This window comes from Copadichromis virginalis, linkage group LG8, assembly GCF_057382275.1.
Source record: "Copadichromis virginalis isolate Kocher_CV1m ecotype Utaka linkage group LG8, C_Virginalis_male_GT1.1, whole genome shotgun sequence".
NCBI lineage: Eukaryota > Metazoa > Chordata > Actinopteri > Cichliformes > Cichlidae > Copadichromis > Copadichromis virginalis.
In genome coordinates, this window is record NC_140625.1 from 11,228,638 (window position 1) to 11,252,159 (window position 23,522).

Genomic DNA, 23,522 nt, shown 5'->3' on the forward strand with positions numbered 1-23,522 from the left:
AGTCGAAAGAAGGCGACGGTGATGACTCTGTGATTATCATATTTCATCATATGTGATCTCTTTTCTGATCTCCAAAACAATTGCTTATTTCTATCAAACCAAACCTTTTTCAAATGTGATTTGAGAAGCTTTTGCATAGTTGCACGCATATATCTGTTACTAAAGATGAGCACAGTTTAGACTGAAAACTGGCTTGATTAGTAGGCTTTTTCGAAATTTAACAAATTTAGCCTACCAGCACATTTAAACCGCACTAATTAGACATGACATTACCTTTTCACTCTAACCCTAACATTTTTATTATTAAGTAATGATAATGACGATAATGATCTAAAAAAAACTGCCAGTGCAGTAAAAGCATGCCTGGAAAGAAAAACACTATCGTAGATTGGCCTCACCAGAGCTTGAACTTCAGCAATGTGGGATCATCTAGATGGAGAACAAAACAAAAGGCCGCCGACATCTAAAGAAAAGCTTTAAATGTCCTTCAAGAAGCCCGGAGAACGATTCCTAAACACTACTTTAAGAAACGACAAAAAAATATTGCCTAAGAGAGATCAAACTGTGTTGAAGAATAAAGATGATCATACTGTTTTTGCCTTGTATAATCTATTTTTGTTTGAATAGGCACAACAAAATGGATAGATGTCTGCCTGGATACTATATTCCCATTTATGTATTCATATATTTCAATAAACAGCTGCACCTATTTCCGTGGTGCAGCTCAAGACTTTTTGCATAGTACTTTACAGTAGCTGTGATGGATGTGGAACAGAGGCTAGCTGTGGTGTGAGATCATGACTGCTGAAGTGCCAATCTCATTTTAAAGCTGCTTTTTCTTTCAGGATGAAATATTAAACAAATAGTCTTTACAATTTCATATGATGTAAAGGAATGGGGTCATTCCTACATCATCTCTTGCAATAACACAACACCGATTAATTACGCGTTCTTTTCTAGTCATCACGAGTCTCGTACATCTTGTCCAGGAACCAGCAAATCATCTGCCCCGCAGATGTATGTTGTAGTCTTGGCAGCAGCAAACTCAGCATGTCTGGAATGAATACAAAGAGTTTGATCCGAATACTTCTCAGAAATAAATTGCAAAAAATGACCCAAATGCTTGTTTCAGAACAAAATATTTAGTCAGAATTTCCAGCAGAATTTCAAATACAAAAGTTTCAGAGAAAACATCTCAACAACACTGTGCCACCTTATAAATTAGACTTTTAGAAATACACAGTTACATGTAAGTACTGTACCATGTGACAGGGTAGTTGTTAATCAAACAAAGTGGAAAAACAGTCACTGGTTTACTGGCTGTAAATGTTCCTCTCCAGTCTTTAACAATGCACTCATTGCATTAATGACATAAATAACTGCAAATTTACAGCTTGTAGTTGACCATGGCTGGTTTCCCTCTCTAACCTTTTTTCATCAGAACCAGCTATATATCATCTTTGCTACATCTTGTATTTAAAAAAATGAAATGATAGTCCATAAAACAAACTTTAGACTTTTTGTAAGTGTATATAACCAGAGTTGAACTGTTATTTATGTTGATTTAGTGTAACTATTTCTGAATGATCAACTTGTGTCTCAAACCATTTGCATTTATTGTGATTGCACCATTGCGTATCAGTTACTGTCGTTTGGTTTCTCATGGCTTTGTTCACCCATCGATTCTCTTTTTCTTTTTGGTTTAACTTTGTGAACATCTCCCATTGTCAGTGTTTTGGATAGCAATGGCAGCTTAACTTGGGGTGTCAAGTGCTTGAAATCCTGATTTAAGTAAATAGGCATTATGCTTTAGTTTGCCTTCTGCTTGTCTGTATGAGCACAAAACAAGCCATTTGCACAAGACTTTGTCGAAAATGCTTGCTCAAGTGCTTCAAAGAATTGAAGTTTTCTAAACTTTGTTAGCATGGTTGTTATAAAGCCAGGTGAAGGCTCCTTTGTGCATTGGCATTCAGGTATCATACTTTAATAAATGAAAAACAAAAGGCAAGTTATACAGAGTAGAACCTTTGGCGACAAAGAACACACAGTATCCCTGCCTGTGTTTAACTGTTGGTGAATAGTGGTGGCAGTTTTTAAGAGCTTTGGTGAGTTGCCATTTGGTCCCAGCCAAAGTCGTGGCCAGTCATTTGGTAAAATTTAAGATTAAAAGGTCTGTAGAAGTCTCTGAGCCTGAGCAGGACTTCAGAGGGTATCTGTGGATGGGGCCTCCCCTTTGACTTCCCCAGGCAGCGAGGCCTGCTGCTCCCCTCAGGCTTCTTTAGGCAGGGGAAACCTTTGGTCTGGTTGAAGTAGAAGTGCTTATCTGTGACCACGCGCTTGAGCCCTAGGAAGTCCTGGACCCGACCCATTTCACCCGCCGGGTCTGTTACAAGGCGTTCGCCGCTGACAAACAGGAAGCGCGACATTGGAAAGTAGCGCAGCCAGTTCTCTAGGTGCTTGGCGTAGATGCCGATGCGTACAGCGCTCCAAGACGTGTCGATGAGGCCTGTGGTGGCGTTACGAAAAGCCAGGTTCTGAAAGGATGGAAGCCCGGGAGATTTGGACAGAGTCTGCGTGTAATCGGAAACAGCGCGCGTCACAGGGTCCCGAACCACCACGATAAGCCTGGTGTGGCGGCTCATGGAGAAGACGCGCCGAGGAGCTTCTTTGGTGATGAAGTAGCTCGGCGTTTTCTCCATGGTTATCTGGCCTTCCAGAGTACGAGGCATCAGGTTCCTGGATGAAAGAGAGAAAGAGAGAAAAAGCCATTTAACACAGTCGAAAAGCCCCCCCAAAAAACCCCACTACACTGTAGTTACTGAGAGCTCACATATTAAGAGTACATATTAGAGAAATGATACATTCCCTTAATATTTCCAGCACATTCCTTTGACGATGCCTCACTTGCCTTCGAGGCTTTTTGATTTCGGTTTGTAATTAGAGGGATAAATCGGTGATTAGAGAGAGATAAACATGGCATTAGCTGCTGGCACTGATGGAGTGACCATGTGAGTTTAGTCTGGGAGGGAGCTACTGAACGGCTACTGTAGGAAAACCGCGAGGCTATGCTAACCTCAGAAAAGTAATTTCCTCATCTCATCCGCGGCCTCCTTCTAAACAAGCTCATAACCGCTGCTCTTGCTCCTGTGTTCCTCGATGATGGGAGAATGTCCGGCTGGCCTGAAGTAATAGCCACACTGCTGTAATACCACTAGCATTTCTTACAGCACTGCTCTCACTGACACCTGGAAATCAAAAGTATAGCAGCTAACTGTTACCTAGCTAACTTTCATTATCTCGTACTGCTTGCTTTGAATTGCAAACACACTGCCAGCTGTCGGTCTACCGGCTGCTGTCGACTAAAACAGCTGCATGCTAACTACAAAAGCTTCCAGCAATCACGAGGCAGTTCCTCCAGAAATTTAGTTTAGATTACTACTTGAGTAAAATGTTATATTTGCAGTTTGGCCATCTTTGCTAATCAAAAACACTGCATTCACTCGCCAAGCGGGCATTTTTCAACAGCAGACACTTTGACCTGTCACATTAGGAAACCACAGGTGTTACTAATTACTGACGGTGCTCTGTTGTGGCTTTTCTCAGCAAGCCGAGACAGGACAGCAGAAAGAGTATCGCGCCGGTACCAGGGCCCCGAAACTGAAGCTGCTAAATGAAATTCAACTGTCATTAATCTTTTATTATTTACATGTGTGCCTTTTCTGCAATGGCTAAATGTTTTTTTTCCAGAAAATGGTCTATTGCTCACATTCGGGAATGTGGGAAGACTCTTAGAAAGAACATGGTCAGATAGTCAAGTTATTTGGACAAACACACACTTTAAGGGTTTAGATAATCTAGAAAAGCTCCAATATGACTCTGCTGTTGGTTTCATGCATATTTAGGCTTTATAGTCAAAGCCAGTCAAAATATGTAATATGAAATATTATTTGAAAGTAATTTGCACCGCTGTGAAATTTAAAACGTCGGCTCACAGTTTAATCCGAGGGTAGAAATGGCATGCGTTTGTTTTTCTCTGACTTGGAATAAAATGCAATGTGATGAAGAAGTTACTGTCAAGAGGCAACAAAATGAAAGTCACAGTAACTCTGCACCGTGCCCACTCTTTGACATTGAAGTACATTATGAAGTATGCTTCAGTTTGTCTCTTTTGCTCCCCATATTTCAGTCCACTCCTCTTTGCTCTCTATTTCCATTATCCCCGCCCGAGTGGACTGACCTCCTGCTCGCCATTGCTGCCACATCTTTATGACGTGACAGTTTATTTTAAAGAAGGATGCTTCAGCAGAACAAAAACTTATGATTAGACTTGCTTTGTGACTTATTTCGGCAGCGTCTAGGCACGGCAACACACTGTCCTCATGCACAGTGTCACGCTGATTTTTAGTTGTAATTTAGGCCCAATCAGCAATCACACAACATGTGTATGCCAATACAGCTGAACCATGCCAGAGCCCACCTCACCTCCAAGCAGGCAGTGGCACAGAAAACTCAACCACGCCTGAACGCAGTCAAAGAAAGTTGACTTTGCAAATGTAGATTGTGTAGAATGAGGTACGAATGAAAAAGTAACTTTAACCCCAGGCCAGTCAACTGATGAGGCTTGGGGCATTGGTGAAATAACCTTTACTATATCCTCTAACTTTAATGTCTAATATTTGTCTTTGCAGGAAGCTTAAAGTAACATTTTAACCCTCCATCACCAAGTATCTCATATTTGATGCATGAATTTCTGACTTTAAAAAAATCTAAATCAATTGCATAAGATGTTGCAAATATGATACAAATTAAAACTAATATATAGAAATTAATATTTGATTAATTTTTGCTTTAAGTTTTTTTAGAATGTTCAAAAAACACAAAAAAATTTTAAAATGTAAAATTTATGGCTAAATTTAATGTTTCAGGATTTACAGGGTTAAAACTGACATGATATGACCACCTTGTGGCCTAAAATAAAATAATTTGTGTTGGTGCAAATGGCTTTTTGGTTCCTTTTATTTTATCGATCAATCCATGCTATCAAACTCAAGCAAAGTAATAACTAACAAAAATAAGATCCAAACGATAAACTGGGATTGTTATTTAATTTATGGACTATTTGGGCTGTGGTGGTGTAACTGCATTTCTACATTTCAATTATACTACTGCAGCAGTTATACTTGCGGACTGCATACAGCCCAAAGGTATCCTATAATAGGGCTCACCATGTCTTCTGGTCCAATCCTGTTATTGCCTTTGGCTCCCTGCTTATTATTATCAGTACTTGGGGTATTCTGGGCACACTTTGGCTTAAAAAAAAAAAAAAAAGGGCTGCCCTCTTCCTCTTGATCTTTACCCCTACTTAGATGACTCAGACTGAGAGGACATACCTCAAAAAGTTCAACAAACCCTGACCGAAGCCTGTGTTTGACTGAGAGTCTCCATAACCTGCCAGAACAGATTGTATATAAATCGGGGGGAAATGGGAGGGAAAGGAAAACCTATTTGTCTCGTATCGTTTACTTCATTCAAATGCTACCGTAACACCAAAATGGAATCTAATAACCTCCGTTGTGAAAAATATTCTGCCAATTTTCCCTCTCCTAAAAAAAACAACAAAACGCACTGGTTTGCAAAGGAGATTCAAATCGCAGGCAGCAGTTTGTGTTATAGAAATCCAAGTGGAGAAGAATGCCAGTGTTGCAACTGTGAAAGATCCCTCAGCTAATTTCCATGCTTCCCCCCTTCCCTCCTCAGCAGGCATGTGGTGGCGGTTGGGTCGGAGTCTTCGTGGTTGGTCTGCAAGTGAGGGGCTTACTGGGGCTCTGGTGTGTGGTGATGGAGACTCCATTTCTCTCTCTCTCCCTCTTTCTCTGATCCAACACACACACTCGGCTCCAACTCCGGCATGTCCCCTGGCATGAAACTCTGAGGGTAACACCAAATACACAACTTATGGCATTCATAAGAAATGTCTGACTCGGATTATGGGGGCTGAGGCAAAACAAAATTGTGAAATGTACAACAAATACCTAAAGGAAAAAAAAAACGATGCTGTTCCCATGAGTCCTCTCTCCATTAGGGCGTAGTGTAAGCTACAACCTATAGCTCAGACGTTTCTAAGCATGTCGGTCGCGAGTTTATTTCTGGTGACCACATGATATAAGTGGCAATATAGTTTTTATGGATCTGAGTCCCAGAAAAAAAGAAGCTGAAGACCTCGTTTGTATCCCAGGAAAGTTTAAGAGCTCTGCCTTTCAGAGGAAACTGCACTCTCACATACAGTATGGGCAAAAGTTGTTGAAGCTAGGTTAAGAAGATGCTGAGAGAGCACTACAGATGTGATGTTTGCTTTGAGAGTGTTGATGGGGAAGTATTGAGAAGTGTTTTTGTAGAATACATGTATGTGAATGAGAGAGAGACAGGTGTAACAGTGACGATCCAATGAGTACAAGTAATGACGGAGGATAATTAAATAATTAAAAATAAAAATAAAAAAAATAATTAAATACTTGGACTCATCCACACAAAGCAATGGACAGAGCAAAAAGTAGGTGATTTGTGACAGAAGGATAGCAGCAGGAGCAACAGGGAAGGTTTACAACATGGTAGTGAGATAGTTTGGAGAAAGGAGCACTGAGAGAAAGACAGAAGTTGAAGAAGACCAGGATGGGACAGATTAGAAATAATTACTTCTGAGGAAATGACTGGAGGAGGAGGGATGGTGGATATACTGGGCAAAGGATGCTGAATGTGGAGCTGAAGAGCAGGAGGAAAAGAAGAAGAACTCTGTAGTGAAAGAGGAGAGGATGTTAGGGATAGAGTGAGATGGACGCAGATGACCCATAAAGGGAGCAGCCGAAAGAAGTGGAAGAAGACGATGCTGTTTTGGTAAATTTACTTCTCCTTATCCATCCTTGCCTACCTGTGTCACCCACTTTTTCCAATATGATTCCTGAAATCCCATCGGAAAAACATGTGCGATCGATTCAGCGAGTATTTCCAGCTGAGAAAAAAGAATAGTCGCATCCTTTAATTATCATATTTTCTGGCCCATTAATATTACTGTCACAGGAATCAGCCTGACACTGGAAAAACTGATATTAACACCATCGATACCCCCTCCCCCTCTTTTTTTAATTGTATTTTTCTGAGTTTCCAGCATGTTTGAACTATTTCGTGAGTGTGCTGCAGCACTAAATGGATGTTTCATTTCAGTCAGGCTAATGAACGCCACAGTAACCTGTTTGAGGCACAGAGGGGCTTCTATTGACGTCGTGTTTACATTTTTAGGCCACACAGTGATGGAACACAGGGTGGGGGGAGGAAAGGGACTGCCGGTAAGGGTGGATTACAGCTGAGAGAAGAAGAAGAGGAAGAAGAAGAAGAAGATCAGCGATTGTGAGTCTAAAAAAACAAAAGGCGAGAGCCACAGATGGAGAGAAGAAAAGCAGCAGCGAGAAAGCGCAAAACAGGGGCATCTCATCTAATCTCCCATTATCTCATGAAGATGAGAAGAAAATCAAAATGTTTGTTCTTTTTATCTGATCACAACTGGTGTGTGTGTATGAAATGGTGCCAGAGAGAGTTTAGGGCGACCTAGCAACCTGATGTTTGTTTTCATCACACCTCTCCCATCAGCATCTGGAGCAGGAATGCGGTTTGGTCCGATAGTATGCTGATGTGCGTTTATCTGTGCATACAAATGCATCCAGGCACACACACTGTCTCTTTCGCACACACGTTTAGCTTGTGGTCTGTGTGGGTGGGCTGAGGTTTATTAGAGACTGTTTAAATGGCTGCAAACTTGTGGGCTTTTATTTATCAACAGAAAATGAGCACACATCAGTTTAGTAGTTTGTGCTGCCCTCAAAGGCAAGAGAAAAGCAGGGGCTACTTGACAAACAGATTATCTGAAAAAGTATTTTTCAGCCACCCCGATTAATCAGAACAAAATGAACTAGAAAAATTTGCATTTCCTGCGAAAATGCAGTGTGGATGCTTTAAAGCTGAAGCTGTATGCAAAAACTAGCTGAAAAGTTGCAGAAATTGTAAAAACTTTGCAGAAGCAAAGGAACTTTGCTAAAATGGAATAACTTAGCAGAACTGCAACATCTTAGAGGAAACATAATACTTGGCAGAAATACAATAGCATAGCAGAACTTAGCAGAAATATTGTAACTTACCAGAAACATGATAACTTCTCAAAAATACAAGAATTTAGGAAAAATAGTATAAGATAACAGAAAGAATATATTTAGCCAAAAATACTTAAACATTACGGAAACACTATGATTTAGAAAAATAGTACAACATAGCAGAAATACTGTGATTTACCAGAGACACTGTGATGAACTATGAATATTGTCATTTTAAATTAATACTATGGTTTAGCACAAATACTATCATTTGGCAGAAATACTGTGTTTCAGCACAAATACTCTGGTTTAGCACAAAGGAGATTAAGGAGATATGACAATTCGAAAATGCCTCTCATTACAGAAATCAAGCGGTGATTTTGAACAAACTCTCCATTGACTTTCTATGGAGAGTTTTCCGACTTTCTGTTGGTCTGAGGAGATTTGCCAAAATTCTATAAATTCCACAACAATGATAGTGACATTTTCAGAAAGCCAGCAAAAATACCTACGTTTTGATGTATAATTTGTGGAAGTTGAGTGAAATTTGAGCAAGTAGCAAGAAGTTGTTCGGACATGAAGAGAAGACTGCGAAACCTTCAGTGGCAACAATAACAACGCATGTATTTTGTGAGAAATCACAATTTTGCAACTCAAAACTTTAAGAAGCATAAAAGTAAAACGGTAAAAGATTTGAAAAAGCTGATTTATACCTGAATAGCCCAATAATTTGAGAACATTTTAAAGTTTGAATGGTTGTTCTACGTGAAAATATGAGGAAGTAGTTAAGTTTCAAAAACAAGCTAATTTTAGCAGAATTGCAAAGTTTCCCATTCATTTCAAATTAAAGGAAAAAAGCTTAATATTTTAAAAAGTATAATAGTGAAAAATACCAAAAGACATAGCCGTTATTAGCAGAAATAGCAGAATAGTTTAAAATTTGAACGGTGAAAATCGGCTGAAAATTGTGGAAGTAGATCCACGGCGAAAAGTGTACGGAAACACCAAGAAAGAACTCAATAGTGTGGATGCTTAAAGCATCCACACAATAATTTTGGATTTTGATGAATGGAGGATAAAGTTTTTCTACAGTTTGATCATTACGGAATATAAGGCGGGACTTCTCGTAGCTAACACTACAGAGTTTGATCTTCTTTTATAAAAGCAAAAGGAAAATATCCCATGTACTAAATTGTAGATTAAATTGATATATCTAATACCCAGCAAAGATTATGCACATTCATACCACTTTTTGCAACCTCAACGCCTTATTTGTTTTTAAAAAAGCGGTTTGGTAAGGTAAGGTACTGTGAATGCTTATTATCACTTTTCCAGTGGTAAGCACATTCCCCGGCCATTTCCATTTCTGTTTGTGCACAACCCATCTTGCTCTGTCTGCCTTCTCCTTACACACACATATATAAACACAGCGCACACATGTGCACACTGTAACCATCTGAACATGCCCTCCACAGGATGGACCCACATCTGGGAGCAATGAAGTTCTTAGTTTGTGTGCGCGTGTTGGATGTGTGTGCGCATGGCGGAGATGAGGGAAGTGTTTCTGGTTTAGGAAGTTTCCCTCTGGTCCCAGGGTTCGGAGCTCTGAAAGCTGTGATCCATACAGGTTCTGCCGGGCCTGAGGCCAGATCCCCGGACCCTCTTAATCCCCACCAGCCTGCGCTGCACGGAAATGGACTCTTCCACCCCGAAGGTCAGGGGCAGATGGTTGCGTTTCACGGAGCGAGACCACCGGGGATCACGGAGATCATGTAATGCAACATGTTATCACGAGCAGACTCTCTCGTATGTGTTGCGTTTCCTTCCTCTATCTCCGACATTTTTTCTCGCCTCACCTCCTTTCTTCCACTCCTGATCCCCCTTTTTTTTTTTAACAACTTCAAAGCTTCCCCTCGGCCTCTACTGTATCCTTCAAAGTGAGAATGTTATGAATGCATTTGACATGTGTGAAGGGATTTTAAAACACACTGACATCCTCAAACCACTACAGAGGGACGTCTGAAGACGGATACAGTTAGCCTGCGTGTGTTCAAAGATCTGTAAAAGCTGCTGCGTGGAGGGAGAGGGTTGTCATTACTGTCGGCAAATACAGGGCTGAGAAGTTTCTGTGGGCTGATTAGAAGTCAGCAGGGACTGTAAGCAACTCAATAAAAGGGGAGCTAAAGTAATGCTTCACTTTGTGTCTGTTGGAGTCGGGCCATTGCGTTAGTTGGATGATGTTTTTGGCTGCTTATCTTTATTTAAATGTACCCAGTGCCTTGTATAAATACAAGAAATCTTGCACATCTTCTCCTTTACTTCTTTGGCTGCCAAAAATAGATTTGATCAATAATAATAATAACAAAAGGAAACTGAATGTGGGATTCTTGTGTGTCTAAATGCAATTCAAGAGGCTTTTTTTAATTCAAAGACGACACCCTACAGGGTTTACGCAGCGTTCATTAAAAATGTAAGACCTTTAAAATATTCCAGGCAGTGATATTTAATTTTATATTACATTTTGTTAATACTTCCCAGCAGTATGTAAGAATTCCTAGCATTAAAAATTAATTGACGGGCTGACCGTAATCAGACAATGAGCTTCTAAGTTAAAATAGCTTTAGTATGAAGTATTGGTAAGAAGTGGTCAAAAAGCACTTACAATGCAAAAGTTACTGTCTCTGTTAGGACCTATAAGAATTTACGCCTGCTTACTGGACGCGTATTCAGTGTTTTTAATGCTTCTTGGACATCTGTGCTATGTTATAGGTTGGCACAAGAGTCTTACACAATATCTGTGTGACATAAATCCATCACAGATCATGTTACGCTCCCTTCAGTTGTGTACGTGTGTGTTTTTGCGTGTGTGTGGCAGACTATTACACGCTCTGAAGGTTGCTGTCTGGCTGACGCACCAGGGTGGCGATGAGTATTTTTACCGAGGAGGTTTGCATCACTGGGGTAGGTCGGTAGGAAAGAGCTGAAGAATGCGTCTAGCTGAGGGGAAAAATAGAGGCGTAACAGTTAATAGACACATCTCAAGGCCTGAGAGCGGTGAGTGAGCGAGCGAGCGAGGAGCAGTCAGAGTTTCCCCTGAAAAAAGATCTGAGCAGATAATGAAAGAGGAAGCTCGGCATGGTTTTGTTGTCAAACCTATGTGTGAATTTCAATAAAACCACTAAGCTGTAGCATTCGGTGGAAACCGACTGCACTGAATGAATGTGTTTTATATTGAACTTCTGCCTTTTTATAACACATTATATTTTTGGGGGAGTAGCTTAACATTTTGGAAAATACTACACTCGTAAATCTCTTAAAGAAGACAGAATGAAGATCAGGAAGAAAGGATGTGGTGATAAGATCTTACTGATAACAGAACAGCCCGTAATGACAGAAAGCACTAAATACGGAAACCCTCATGAATGTCTGGGCGTGTGAGTCTACTTTTTTGTGCCCGTACAAGTGAGTTTAAATAACTGTGTGTGTGTTTGCATGTGCATGGCACTTCCCCTGATTGCTCCCACCCTGCTTGACTTATCAAGTGGGAAAATCTACTGTTGTGCTCCTGCCGGGGCCCACAGCGGCCCGCTTGTGGGGCTTTATCTCCGAGCAGCTAGCCAGGGGGCCTTTAAGGGGCCCCGCCCTGCCTTTCCCCATCTCCCGAATGCAGGATGAATACGGCCAGATAGAGTGGGTGGAGAAAGCGAGGGACTCTTCCATTTCCTCCCTTCTCAAATGTAACCCCGGTGATGTCACAATGTCACGATCTCACCGACATCACAGGACGCTGCAGTTGTATAATTAGGCTGGCAGTAAGATGTCAACACTTGGGAATGCATGTGAGCATGAGAGAAGTTTCTTTGGATTAAGCAAATACTCAATGAACTGCCCTAACACCACTTACTCATATGAGAATGTTTGGTACTTTATCAAAGAATATCCAGAGGAAGAGGACACAAACACACGACTCAAGAGCAAGAGTGAACCAAATTGTGTAGAAACATGAGAAAAAAACAAAAGAAGAACGCTACAAGAGGGGAAAAAAAGAAACTGCTGGAAAATTTGAGTGTAATGAGAACCAGATGAGCGAGCAAGTGGGAGGCGGGAACAGGTGTGGTACATTAAACACAGGTGATACTAATGCAACTGAAGGTGGGACAAAAAAATCACAATATAGGGAAGTCAAAGACAGGAAGTAGAAATCACTAATGTACAAAAAAGACCACAAATTACAAAATAAAACAACAACCAAAAAAAAGCAGTTATAATTATGTTATTACTATGTTATCTATACTACGTATATATATTTATATTATTATTTGCTCTTGACTGATGTGCACTGTTTGGCCTATTGACTGAATGACAATAATTCAATCAAACAGTGCACGTCTACAGTTCATGTATAAGCCTGTTTTGGACATAATAATGAATATGAGCATTTCTAGTCACTATGTTCACTATAAAAATAATGAAAAAATTTGATATAAATATATTAAAACCATACGGCAAAATGTATATCATTTTTACAGCTTGACAAATCTATAATAACAGTAATTATAATTTTATACCACAAATATGACCCATTATAGCAAACAGATAAATTGCTGTTTATTGCCTTTTGACTTGCTGTTAGTTTGCCCTCGGCCCAGTTAGTCCAGTTAAATATTAAACATGTGCAAAGAGGTACATGCTGTAATGTTTACCCTTCCCTTTGACCGTGCACTAGAACCAGGGAACACACGCTTCCACTAATTAAACAGCTCCTCTAAATGAGTACATACACATGTGGGACAAACACACCTCAGCAACGCTATAATTGACTCAATATGGACTTTTGCTTGCCTGGCAACTCCCCAGGTCCCGACCAATAAGAACACTCGATACTGTACGATCGTGGAAACCCACTTCCGAGCAGTTGCAGCCTTCATCCCTGTGGTTTCTCAGCTCATTGTTAGCACTGTCTTAAGCTGAAAAACGGAAATTACTGCTGGCAGAGACTGGGCTTTTACAACTGGAAACCATCCTTGCAGCGGTCTGCCATTAGTAGCATCTATCAGGCTCTTTGCAAGCTTTGGCTACATTTGTCCAGACATCAAACATTCAGGACACAGAAGGCTTTTGGATGAACATGAAGCAGGAGCTGGTGTTGGTTTCCAGATTTCCACCCATCACCGTGTCTTGTTTGATGTTTTGCTTGTCCTCAAATTCAGCTGTAGCTCTCTCTGCCAGAGTTTCAGGCATAATTAACCTAATTTCCTCTCAAAACCCACACAGACATCACTAACAATCAACCAGTTATTCTAAGTTGGTTAGTTCCAGTTTAGGGGAGTTTTCTAGGAAGGTTTTGTAGCAGACAAAGAAAAGTGTGTTTTTCTGTGGCTGCAGGTTCTCACGACCCACCCACCCCCAAGCCCGTCAGGCAGTCAGACATTAAACAGAGATGGACACCAATGAGAGGTCAGCAGCCACACACAAATACACAAACCGTCAATAATTACCTGCCTCTCCAGTGAGAGCATTTGTGGCAAATTTGGTGTGGATTTGTGGATTAATATTAACTATGAATGAAAAGCAGGAAACATCGTAGAGGAAGCAGAATTAAAAGGAGACTTAAATGTCTGAGCTTTTATAGATTGTGGAGCTGACTAAAAATCCCCAGAAGATGGCGAATGTATAAAAGAATATAAAGACATTTTAAATATTTTTCTGTTGTTTTTTACAACAAGCATTTTGAACATTTTGGAATTCAAACTGTTTTACTAACTATTACTATACATTAGGGTTGTTAAACGTAAACGTATAAAATAAAAAAATAATTTAAAAAAAATTATTAAAATAATGAAAATAAATTAAAATAAATACAAAAAAATATATAATTGAAAATATATAAAATTAAAAATATAATAACAAATATGAATATATAAACATTAAATTAAGCTGAAGACATAATTCACCAGTTTGTGGTTAGAAAAAGTACCGAATTTTTAACATAATGTTAAATTGAAAAAAAAAAAAGATTTATTAATCACGGTTAAATGAATATCAGTGTTGCATCATTAACATGGACGATGTACTGGAGTTAAAAATATTCATTTTAAAGGGATATAAAACAGTACTTATATCCCAGAACTGTACACAGCTTCAAATTTGCTTACCATAGTTCCTCAAATATGAGTAAATATGGCCAAGAGCTACAGATCAAAATGAGCCTATGACTAACTCTGGTATATTTAAAGTAATGTCCACCAATGTAAACTGGGGTTGTTAAAAAACAGTAGACAACATAATGGCCAGAGGTGTGGTCGACATGATCAAATAAAGGTCTCAAATAAGCAATAATAAGCTGTTTGTGTCATGGTCCCTGTGCCCCGCTGGTCAATCCTCTATTGGGCAATATGTTTGTGGTTTGTTTGCTCTCTCGCCCTCTCACTCTCTCTCTCGCCACGGCGATGCTCACTGCGGGCTCCCGCTGCTGGCCCACACACCTGCTCATCACCACACCGGCCGCTGATCCCAGCTGATTACTGCACTACTTAGATGGCGAGTCTGCACTAGTCTTCGCTGGATCGTTGAGCTATCAGTGTCAGTTAGACTTGTGTTTCGGCTAACCTTCACCTTGAGAATTTCTTATTATTATCCTGCTAACCCGACGTTTTTTGTGTAGATCGTTTTTGGAACCCGATGCGGAGAGGAGTGATTGAAGGGGGAACTTTTTGTACAGAAAGTGTGGAACATCCTTCTCCCAACCCTGTTTCCCACGGACCCTGGCGACCCGGACCCGTTTCCCCTGCACGTTGTATATAGCCACTTGGTGTATGTGTTCACTGTAAATAAACGCACTGTCCTTCGCTTAAAGGAAAACCCTGGCCTGCGCCTGAGTCTCTTTCGGAACCCCTAACAGTTTGTCTTGTATGTTTACCCTCCTTTTGTTCGTGCAGCGGTCATCAACGTTCACGTTAGATTAGCAAAGCTGTGACACCATGAGTGCAGTGGGTAGCTGCTGGCCTATGAGTGAGTGGAGCATATAAGTATAATAGGTGCTTATTTAAGTGAAATAAATAAAAATGTGTGCTGTATTGTTACTGTAACATGTATATTTTTAAAAAATGTAATGTAAAAACCTTTTAAAAGTAAAAGCCTACATCTAATTTATAAGTATATATATATATATGTGTGTGTGTGTGTGTGTGTGTGTGTGTGTATTCATATGCACAATATGAAGAGTGTTACCATTATTATATAGTTATTGACTCGTTAGTTTTGTTTCTCTCCTCACACCTCTTTCATTTCCTCTTTTTCATTTATGAGTAAGCTACGTCTGCAGATCTTGCACTATTTTTAAACACCCCCCCCCCCCCCCCCAATCTTTCCTCATGCACGCTCATTTAATATAAAAAGACTAATAACAGTGTAAAGGGGGGAAAAATAAAGCAAGAGGTTTGGTGGAAATGAAGGCAAATGATGTGATGAAAAGAAGGTGAAGGAGGTAGAAATAGGATTATTATTTTGTCGTCTGTGGCAGCTCATCAGTCATCCTGATCTCGCAGGTCTCCTGCTGCCTCGTCTGCTCTGTCTGTTTAACGAGGAGAGGCTGATTTCAATGAGTCTGCGACTGAAGAACAAGAGCGACGCCCCCTCTTCTTTGAGTCTTACTAAAAATGCCCATACTCAGCACAGCAGTTTGGAATTAAAACCCCAAACAGAAGAATTAAAAACCAGTCTGAGCGAAGAACAACACAAACTTTCTCTTTCTGTAACTGTGATTGAAATGTGGTAAGTTTCATACTTTCCCCAGTGATCCTTTCATTGTTCATCTCTCACCAGTCATCTGTTTCTATTAAATTTGACTGGATGAAAATGGCGTGCTGGCGGGGGGAAAGGTCGAACAGTGACGAGCTGTCAAAAAACTGATGACAGGGCTACATCAGGCCTTTTTTTGACCAAGTAAAAATCCATACCTCCTCCAGAACAAGTCTAGTTTGATTGAGTCACATTTAATTACAGCGCTTAAGCTTTTCCAGCTGAATTTTGTACTCGTTCTGATAATAACATCTCTCTATATATAGGTAAATAATCTCATGTGTGTCAGTTCTGACAGACATGTTGGATGATGCTACTAATGTTAATGGTTTGAACCCACTTGTTTATTCTTGTAGTGATACAGCTTCAAACATCCAAAGCACTGAACCCTGTCTTCCAAGGAAAGCTGCCTTTCTTTCTTTGCATTTCCTATTTTTCTGAATTCTTTATTGAAAGTGTCTCTTTCCCTCCCAGTCCTTGTTTACTCTAAAAAAACACTCCGTAACACGCAGCTTCCAAGAATGTGAGTACTGAGAAATTCAACCAGAGAATCCCATGTGATTGGTAGAGTGCCCTAACAGGAAATACAACCTGGACATTACTGTCTAGGTGGCGCATCTAACCCTCAGCTGAATTATACAACACGCTCCCTTGGTTTTACGACAAGAAAACGAAATGAGTCGATAAGGAAAGAGAAAGAAAAGTAGTGACTGTGAGGAGGCATAAAGAGAACGAGGCTCTAAAAGGAGTGAGAGCGTGTCCAGTGGCTTTACATTACACAGTTTGAGTGACCTGAACAAGCCAATAAATCCACTCCATCAACACTCAGACTGTGGGGCATAAATGTCAGCCGCGGATGGGAGTACGAGCTTCTTGTCAACAAGATGGAATATTCAGAAGTTAATTCATTTCTGCTGCAACAGCGTGATAAAGGCAGAGAGGAGGAAATCGATAGGAAGAACGTATTTTAGGTGATCAATATGGGGAAATGACATTTATATCTGCGAGATATTTATAGCGTCAAGAAATGGTGGGGAGAAGAAGAAGAAGAAGAAGAAAGTGGATGGAGATCAGGTATACAGCTGAAGCAGTGTGAATGGATCCAAGCTCACACACATGCTCACACTCACTCATTGCACACCATGGCTGTCTGAACCCCCATTCCCCACCACAAAGCCACAGAATCGTTTCCAGTAGATGGTACAGCCAAGGCTTTTCCACATATAAGCATTTTTTCTGAAACAATTTGCCAAATGCTTCCTTTAAGGATGTCCATGTGTTTTACTTGGTTACCAGCTGAAGACAGGGCCGTGGCTCTCTGAGCTCAAAGACACTTTGAAATGAAGAGCTCTGTCAGAGAATACTAAGTGATACTTTCCAGCACAATTTCAGATGATTTTGTTGGCTTCATATGCTACGGTTCTGTTTCAAATTGATATATTTGAATCACTAGGTACTTAGGCTGTAATTACACTTAATTAGTCATATTTTTTTATTACAAAAATAGATTAGATTTGGAATTATGGAAAAGGCAGAAAAGCAGGAAAATCAAAGGAAGGAGGGAAAAGAAAATATTAGAAGAGTGCGACAAATTTGGCATTTTTGAGACAGATAAATTGCAGATATTTGGCAATTTAAGTATTTGATATTCTGATATATCTGTTAATATTTCCTTTGAAACGTCAAATATAAAAAGATTTCCCAAAGTTTGGTATATGTAAATATTTATTTACTACTGCTATGCTCTGTCCAGCTCTGCTAAGAGCAGCTAGTTGTTGTTTAGGGCGTTCTAAACACAATAGCCATCAAGGAATTTGAAAAGTGCCCTCTGGTGGACAAACTGTACAACGTCAATGCTCAAAACATGGCTGAAGGGTGTTTCTCTAGTCGTTTCCTTACTTATTAAAATGTAATTTAACAGCTGTTATAAAACCAGTTGGCAAATTAGCAAATAGCTAATAATGGCTAATAAGATAAGCTCCAGATACTACAGTAAATGTACTTTTTATACAGACTATAATGTAGCATACAGGGAAAATGTGCTGATGTCAATAAATGGTTACATTATTAAAGTACCTATGCTGTAGATCAGGGGTGTCAAACTCAAATACACAGTGGGCCAAAATTCAAAACTGGAACAAAGTCGCAGGCTAACGTTAATATTTATTGTAATATATTTATTCCTCCAGATATAAGAATGAATCTTTTCTTATGGACTCAAACACGTTTTGCTGAAAAACTGAATATGGAACAAGCAAAACTTAATACTAAACAATATATATATTAGCTGTATAATACCAGTAGGCTAGCTCTAATAGTAATTTGGTATGGCTTCGCGGGCCAAATGTAATTAGTCTGCGGGCCAAATTTGGCCCGCGGGCCAGAGTTTGACACCTATGCTGTAGATAATATTTTCAGAAGGCTATTATGTCTACGATAAAGTTGTGTGTAGTTGCACAAAAAAACTAAAGAAGCTAAGTGATCTCAGTACTTCTGCATAACATAGTTTTTAATAGTTTTTACATTTGGGAAGATATATCCTTAAAATATAAAATAAAATCATTTGACAATACTTTTTTGCACTACTACCACCTGGACTGGCAGAAGGTTTAGCTTAGCTATTTATTTTGTTAGTTTGACTTAGGCTCACTTTTTCAACCATTAGCAAAAACCTTTAGATGCGTTAGTCATTCCATCTGTTTATCCAAAAACTTTAGATATTGTTTATTTACTTATTTCAGTTATTTACTTATTTCTAGTACCAATAAACTTGTATCAGATGTTATGTATTTTTTTTCTTGTATTTTATCATTTTAACGATTTATTTATTTTTTTACCTGGATATAATAGTTACAATAATTTATCCATTAGTTATCTAGCCTTTTTGCTACTTAGCTAACCTGTATCCAACTTTGCGTGATGTTGTGTAAATAAATTAAAAATAATTTTTCAACCTAATATTAATTTTACTAATATTACTTTTAGCTACTTAGCTTAGCATTACCAATCATCCTTTATTCAGAGGCATTAATCCCACAAAGTTCTGATGCATTATGTAGCATTTATTATATGTGATTCTACTTATTTATTATTTCTACAATGTGTTTAAACCACAATCTTTTTCACCCACCCTCCCCCCCAATACTTGAGTAACTCTATGGTATAACATGTACTCCCTCCAGTTTTAAGTAATGTATGATCTAAGCCTTGTTTGGAGTCACTGGACTACTTCCACTTCCTTTGATCATCTATCTGTCTCACATAAAATAAAAAAGTAGATACATAAGTCAGTGATTGTCTGTAAGCCAGAGGACTACATAGCCCTTGGGCACAATAAGTGTCCCCTGTTGCACTCAGGTGTAGGATGACTGCAGTTCTCATCAAGGATGAGTGCTACGTGGCGAGGCGGTGGCTGGATGGGAGGGGTGTTGACTAATGCTCGATAAGGCCTTGTTTAACTGCAGCTAGGAGCCTAATTCATCTCAGCCCCTTCATATGTCCCTGAGCTGTCCACGTTAATGCCTGACCTGTCATTACACCGGTCCAATTCGCGCAGTGTTGACAAGAGCTGTCAGCGGATTAGGATGGAGCAAAAACACACATTTCATTATATCTTCAAAGGAGAAAAGAAAAGAGAGACAAAAAACACAGAGATGTTTTACATCACATCTGTGTTAAAAAGAACAGGGGTAAGGTCACTTTCCTATCAACAGAAAGTATAAAGAACATGTAAAGGTCACTGATCTCTCCACATTTAATCCTGTTAGGTCTTGCTTTGTCATCACTGACACCGGCAAATGGCTTACAAATCGTGACATTTACATTTTCTTTTCTTTCTTTCTTTTTTTTTTTACATCTCTTACGCAGCAATGTGCATTTAAAAATAGGTTCTTAGCAAACAGACTGCAGCCAGTAACACTAAAGAAAGAAGATTTTTTAGAAGATAGTCAGCAAACACAGCATAGCTGTAACGGCAGCACTAATCCACCTGATTAGTCTAGTTTTGCACCTCACTTATCTCATGGCTTTGGTAACATGTGAGAGGGAAAAGATATTAAAAAACAAAGAAAAAAGGTTTCACCTTCACCTTTAAATCAAAATGCAAGCTTGAGGTTTTCATCAAGGTTACTGTGTATCTTTATCACTTTAGCAATTAATTAATTGATTTAAAATAAATAGAAAAAACTGAACTGAAATCTGCATTTAATTATAATTTAGAGATTACGGAGGACGGGTGAATAAAACAATTAATTTCAAGCCCAACTTTTGGATTCCAGGAAAAATAAGATGATTAAATAATTGATTACTAAGTAAATATACATATTAACTGAAAATAACATAAACAGTGTTCCACTGTTAATGAGCTAAAAATTCCAGTTTGTTTCTTTAACAGTTAATTTAGCATTTTTTGTATTACCCATCTATTGCTGACTCTATTCACAGTGATCCCCTGTCTGTGTTTGTGATTCTCAGACATACTTATTACTCTGTCAGCTCTGTCTTTATCTGTTCTCTGTTCGTAATCTAGATTTGTAAGATAGGATCACAGCTGGTATTTAAATTTACAGATACCACCTTTTGCCACCTAACCATTTAATGTGCTTTTTTTTTTATTTTTGGGTGAATCTGCTGGACCAGCACCTGACAATTCAAAGACACACCTGTTGGCATGGAGAGCAAATCTGTTTAGATAAAACTGCAATAAAAGCGCAGCTCACTCACTTCTAGATTTTTATTGCACTCTGCCGATAAAAGTGTCCCTTACTCTGGTGTGCGCTGGAATTTTTATTGTCCAATTAAAGGTTTTATGGGATTGAACTAGTCCACTTCTGTGCTGTGCTTTAATCGTCCCAAAGTTCAGCATCACTGATGATAAACCTATCTTCACATCTTAAACTGAAACTGCCCCGAGAAGCATTTCCCACATACAAAACTTCCCCCATCGTTCATCTTTCTCTTTGTTATCATGCATGCACCGTGCATTTAGCAGGAAATCCCCAGCCTCTTCTGCATTCAGTACCACTGTTAAGTGGTAAAAACGCCAGCCTACACTTGTGCATGCATACTTTGATCTCTGATGTCACTCAGCAGTTATTGCACCCTTCCAGCGAACAGCTGATTACCTGTCGTGTATTGACAACACCTGCCACCCCTCCACATTCACCTCTACCCTTTCCACATCTCTTCATCAAACTGTCATTTACTCTGCCGATCCTCTGTAATGGCTCTCATCTTTCCTCCTCCGCACACTAACTCTTGATTTTTTCTGTCTTCTGCAAATTTGAGGTGATCTGTAACGTCCATCTATGTTGTTAAAAGACAGTAAAAAAGATAAATGTTAACATTTTTCTCTGGAGCGTGCTATCATTAAAAAAAACTGCTTCATTGATTCAGTAGAAAGAGCAACTTGTACCGAAAGAAATATGTCCTTTGAAATCTGGGCCACCATCAGATCAACGACACCACCAGCATCCACAATAACCCTCTCTCTGTGTGATCAGGGGCTGATAGTGACGAAGGCTCTCAGGGGACCAGCATGGACACTTAGCCAGGCGGTGTGTCAGCTCAATAAACAGCAATTTATTGGCAGGGGACTGAATACGCTGCCATCCTTGCAAGCTATCAGCAGAGCATCTTATTGGTGCTGAGAGATATTAATGAAGAGAGAAAAGGTGAGGAAATAGGTTAGAAGAGCTCAGCTCTCCTCAGCTCTCCTCTTTCACTACAGCCTGGACTAAAAGAGACTTTATTTGCACTAATAAGGAGGGAGTGTGTTGAATTTGTTGTGTTATTGTTACATCATGTGCCAGGCAGTCCTATTTCAATATTTAGTGCAACAAGGAAGAGACACAAGAGACACAAACACATATTTTCAGTATGTGAGTCCCCCTTGGGATATATCACCTTTATTTCAAATGTGGCCTCAGCCTGAACACACACACACACACACACACACACACACACACACACACACACATATATATATATATATATATATATATATATATATATATATATATATATATATATATATATATATATATATTAAAAAAAATTTAAAATCCTCCCACTGAACCAGTTATTGATGTTTATTTCTTTGCTGATTGAAGGCAAAACAGATTCCAAAGGAACAATTTTTTCCCCCCTTCTTCTTCTTTTGATTTAACATCTGCCTAATCAGGCGTCTGCCACATCAAACTGCTCTGACAAGCTACATTAAAACCGCAGCTACTGAAGATAAAAGCCATATCTGGTTCAAGTTTCCATGACAGAGCAATCCAATATAATCCGGAGGGGAGCACTGATAGTACAGGCCCGTACAGAGGGGCTCGATTTTTAATTCCCGCACATGACCTGTTATGAATACACCACTGTCGTATTTAAATGTCTTTTATGAAGCTGAATATTTCATAAAATACATGTTTGCGTTTTTAAAATGCGAATTCGTGGGGGAAATGTGTCCGTGAACCAACATTATTAACGAAGGATAAATGGGGTATTCACATTTACGTAAAGAAAGAGAAAGCGTGTTTTTAAACTTATATTCCGGAAGTTTGAAGTCACCACAAACAGAAAGACTTCTTGAGTATTTTAAGGTCAGTATCCGTTTGCCCATTTTGCTGTTTGAGGACTGCTGGAACGAAACTCGTGATTTTTATGAAAGATTTCATAAGTCCTTCAATAAAAAATAAATTAAAATAAAAAGGAAAACAAAATAAACACGCCTTTACCTGTACCATTCCAGTCCCTTCTCGTAGAAGCGATCGAAGAAGTGCGGCTCAGCGCCCACGGCTCGCACGTCTGGATGGATGCGCAAAAACTCCAGGAGAGCCCGAGTGCCACCTTTCTTCACCCCGATGATGATGGCCTGAGGGAATTTTTTGCTGCCAAAATTATTGGCTATAGAAATATTGTTGGACGGGGGATCACTGTTCGTCAAGTCCGACAGCTGTTCGCGGACAAACGAGACCGGAGACGCGTTATACGCGCCGAGCTGCTCCGTTTCTTGCCCATCTTTAAAGATAATTTTGGTTTGGAGATTACTTCGCTGGTCATACACGGGTCTTGGCAGGGATTCGCAGTAACCGTTGAGGCAGTAAAAGAGGTAAATGAAGAGAATAATCATGGTAAAGAAGACAGGCAGCTTGGAGTGCACCTTCAGGTGTCCAAAGTTGAACGCAGCTCTCCATTTACTACATCCCATGGGTCGCAATCCTGAGCACGGGGACACGACGCAGGAAACATGCCATATCAGGGGGGTTGGATACTAAAGTCAAAGTGACAGCAGCTTAAAAAGCGCCTGTTTTGTGCCACATGTCCAAGTGGCGCAAAACTTGTCCACCGCGCATCCAAAAGCTCCACATGTTCCTTATTATCCCTCTCGCCCCCCGTGACTGTCCCTGAATCCTGCCGTCATCAAAACAAAACAAACAAACAAAACAAAGTTTCTTTAACAACTGGAGCAAAAATCCACAAAATAAAAACGCAGATTCAGCAGGTTGAATCTGCCGCACAGCTCTCCGTGTCTTCTGTGCGCCCCTGCGGCTCCCTGGCAGCGGCTGTGTAGGAAACCCTCAGCGATCC

General features: G+C 39.7%; 1 protein-coding gene across 1 annotated transcript; it reads right to left on the minus strand.

The window, feature by feature from the left end:
* Positions 1 to 1,122: 1,122 nt before the first annotated feature.
* LOC146702764 (heparan sulfate glucosamine 3-O-sulfotransferase 6) lies at positions 1,123 to 23,521 on the minus strand. Its single transcript, XM_085465758.1, has 2 exons — positions 22,670 to 23,521; positions 1,123 to 2,736 (listed from the first exon to the last, which is right to left on the minus strand). Exons 1-2 carry the CDS (start codon positions 23,140 to 23,142, stop codon positions 2,094 to 2,096), a joined length of 1,116 nt encoding a protein of 371 aa, XP_085321884.1. The 5' UTR covers positions 23,143 to 23,521; the 3' UTR covers positions 1,123 to 2,093.
* Position 23,522: the final 1 nt, after the last annotated feature.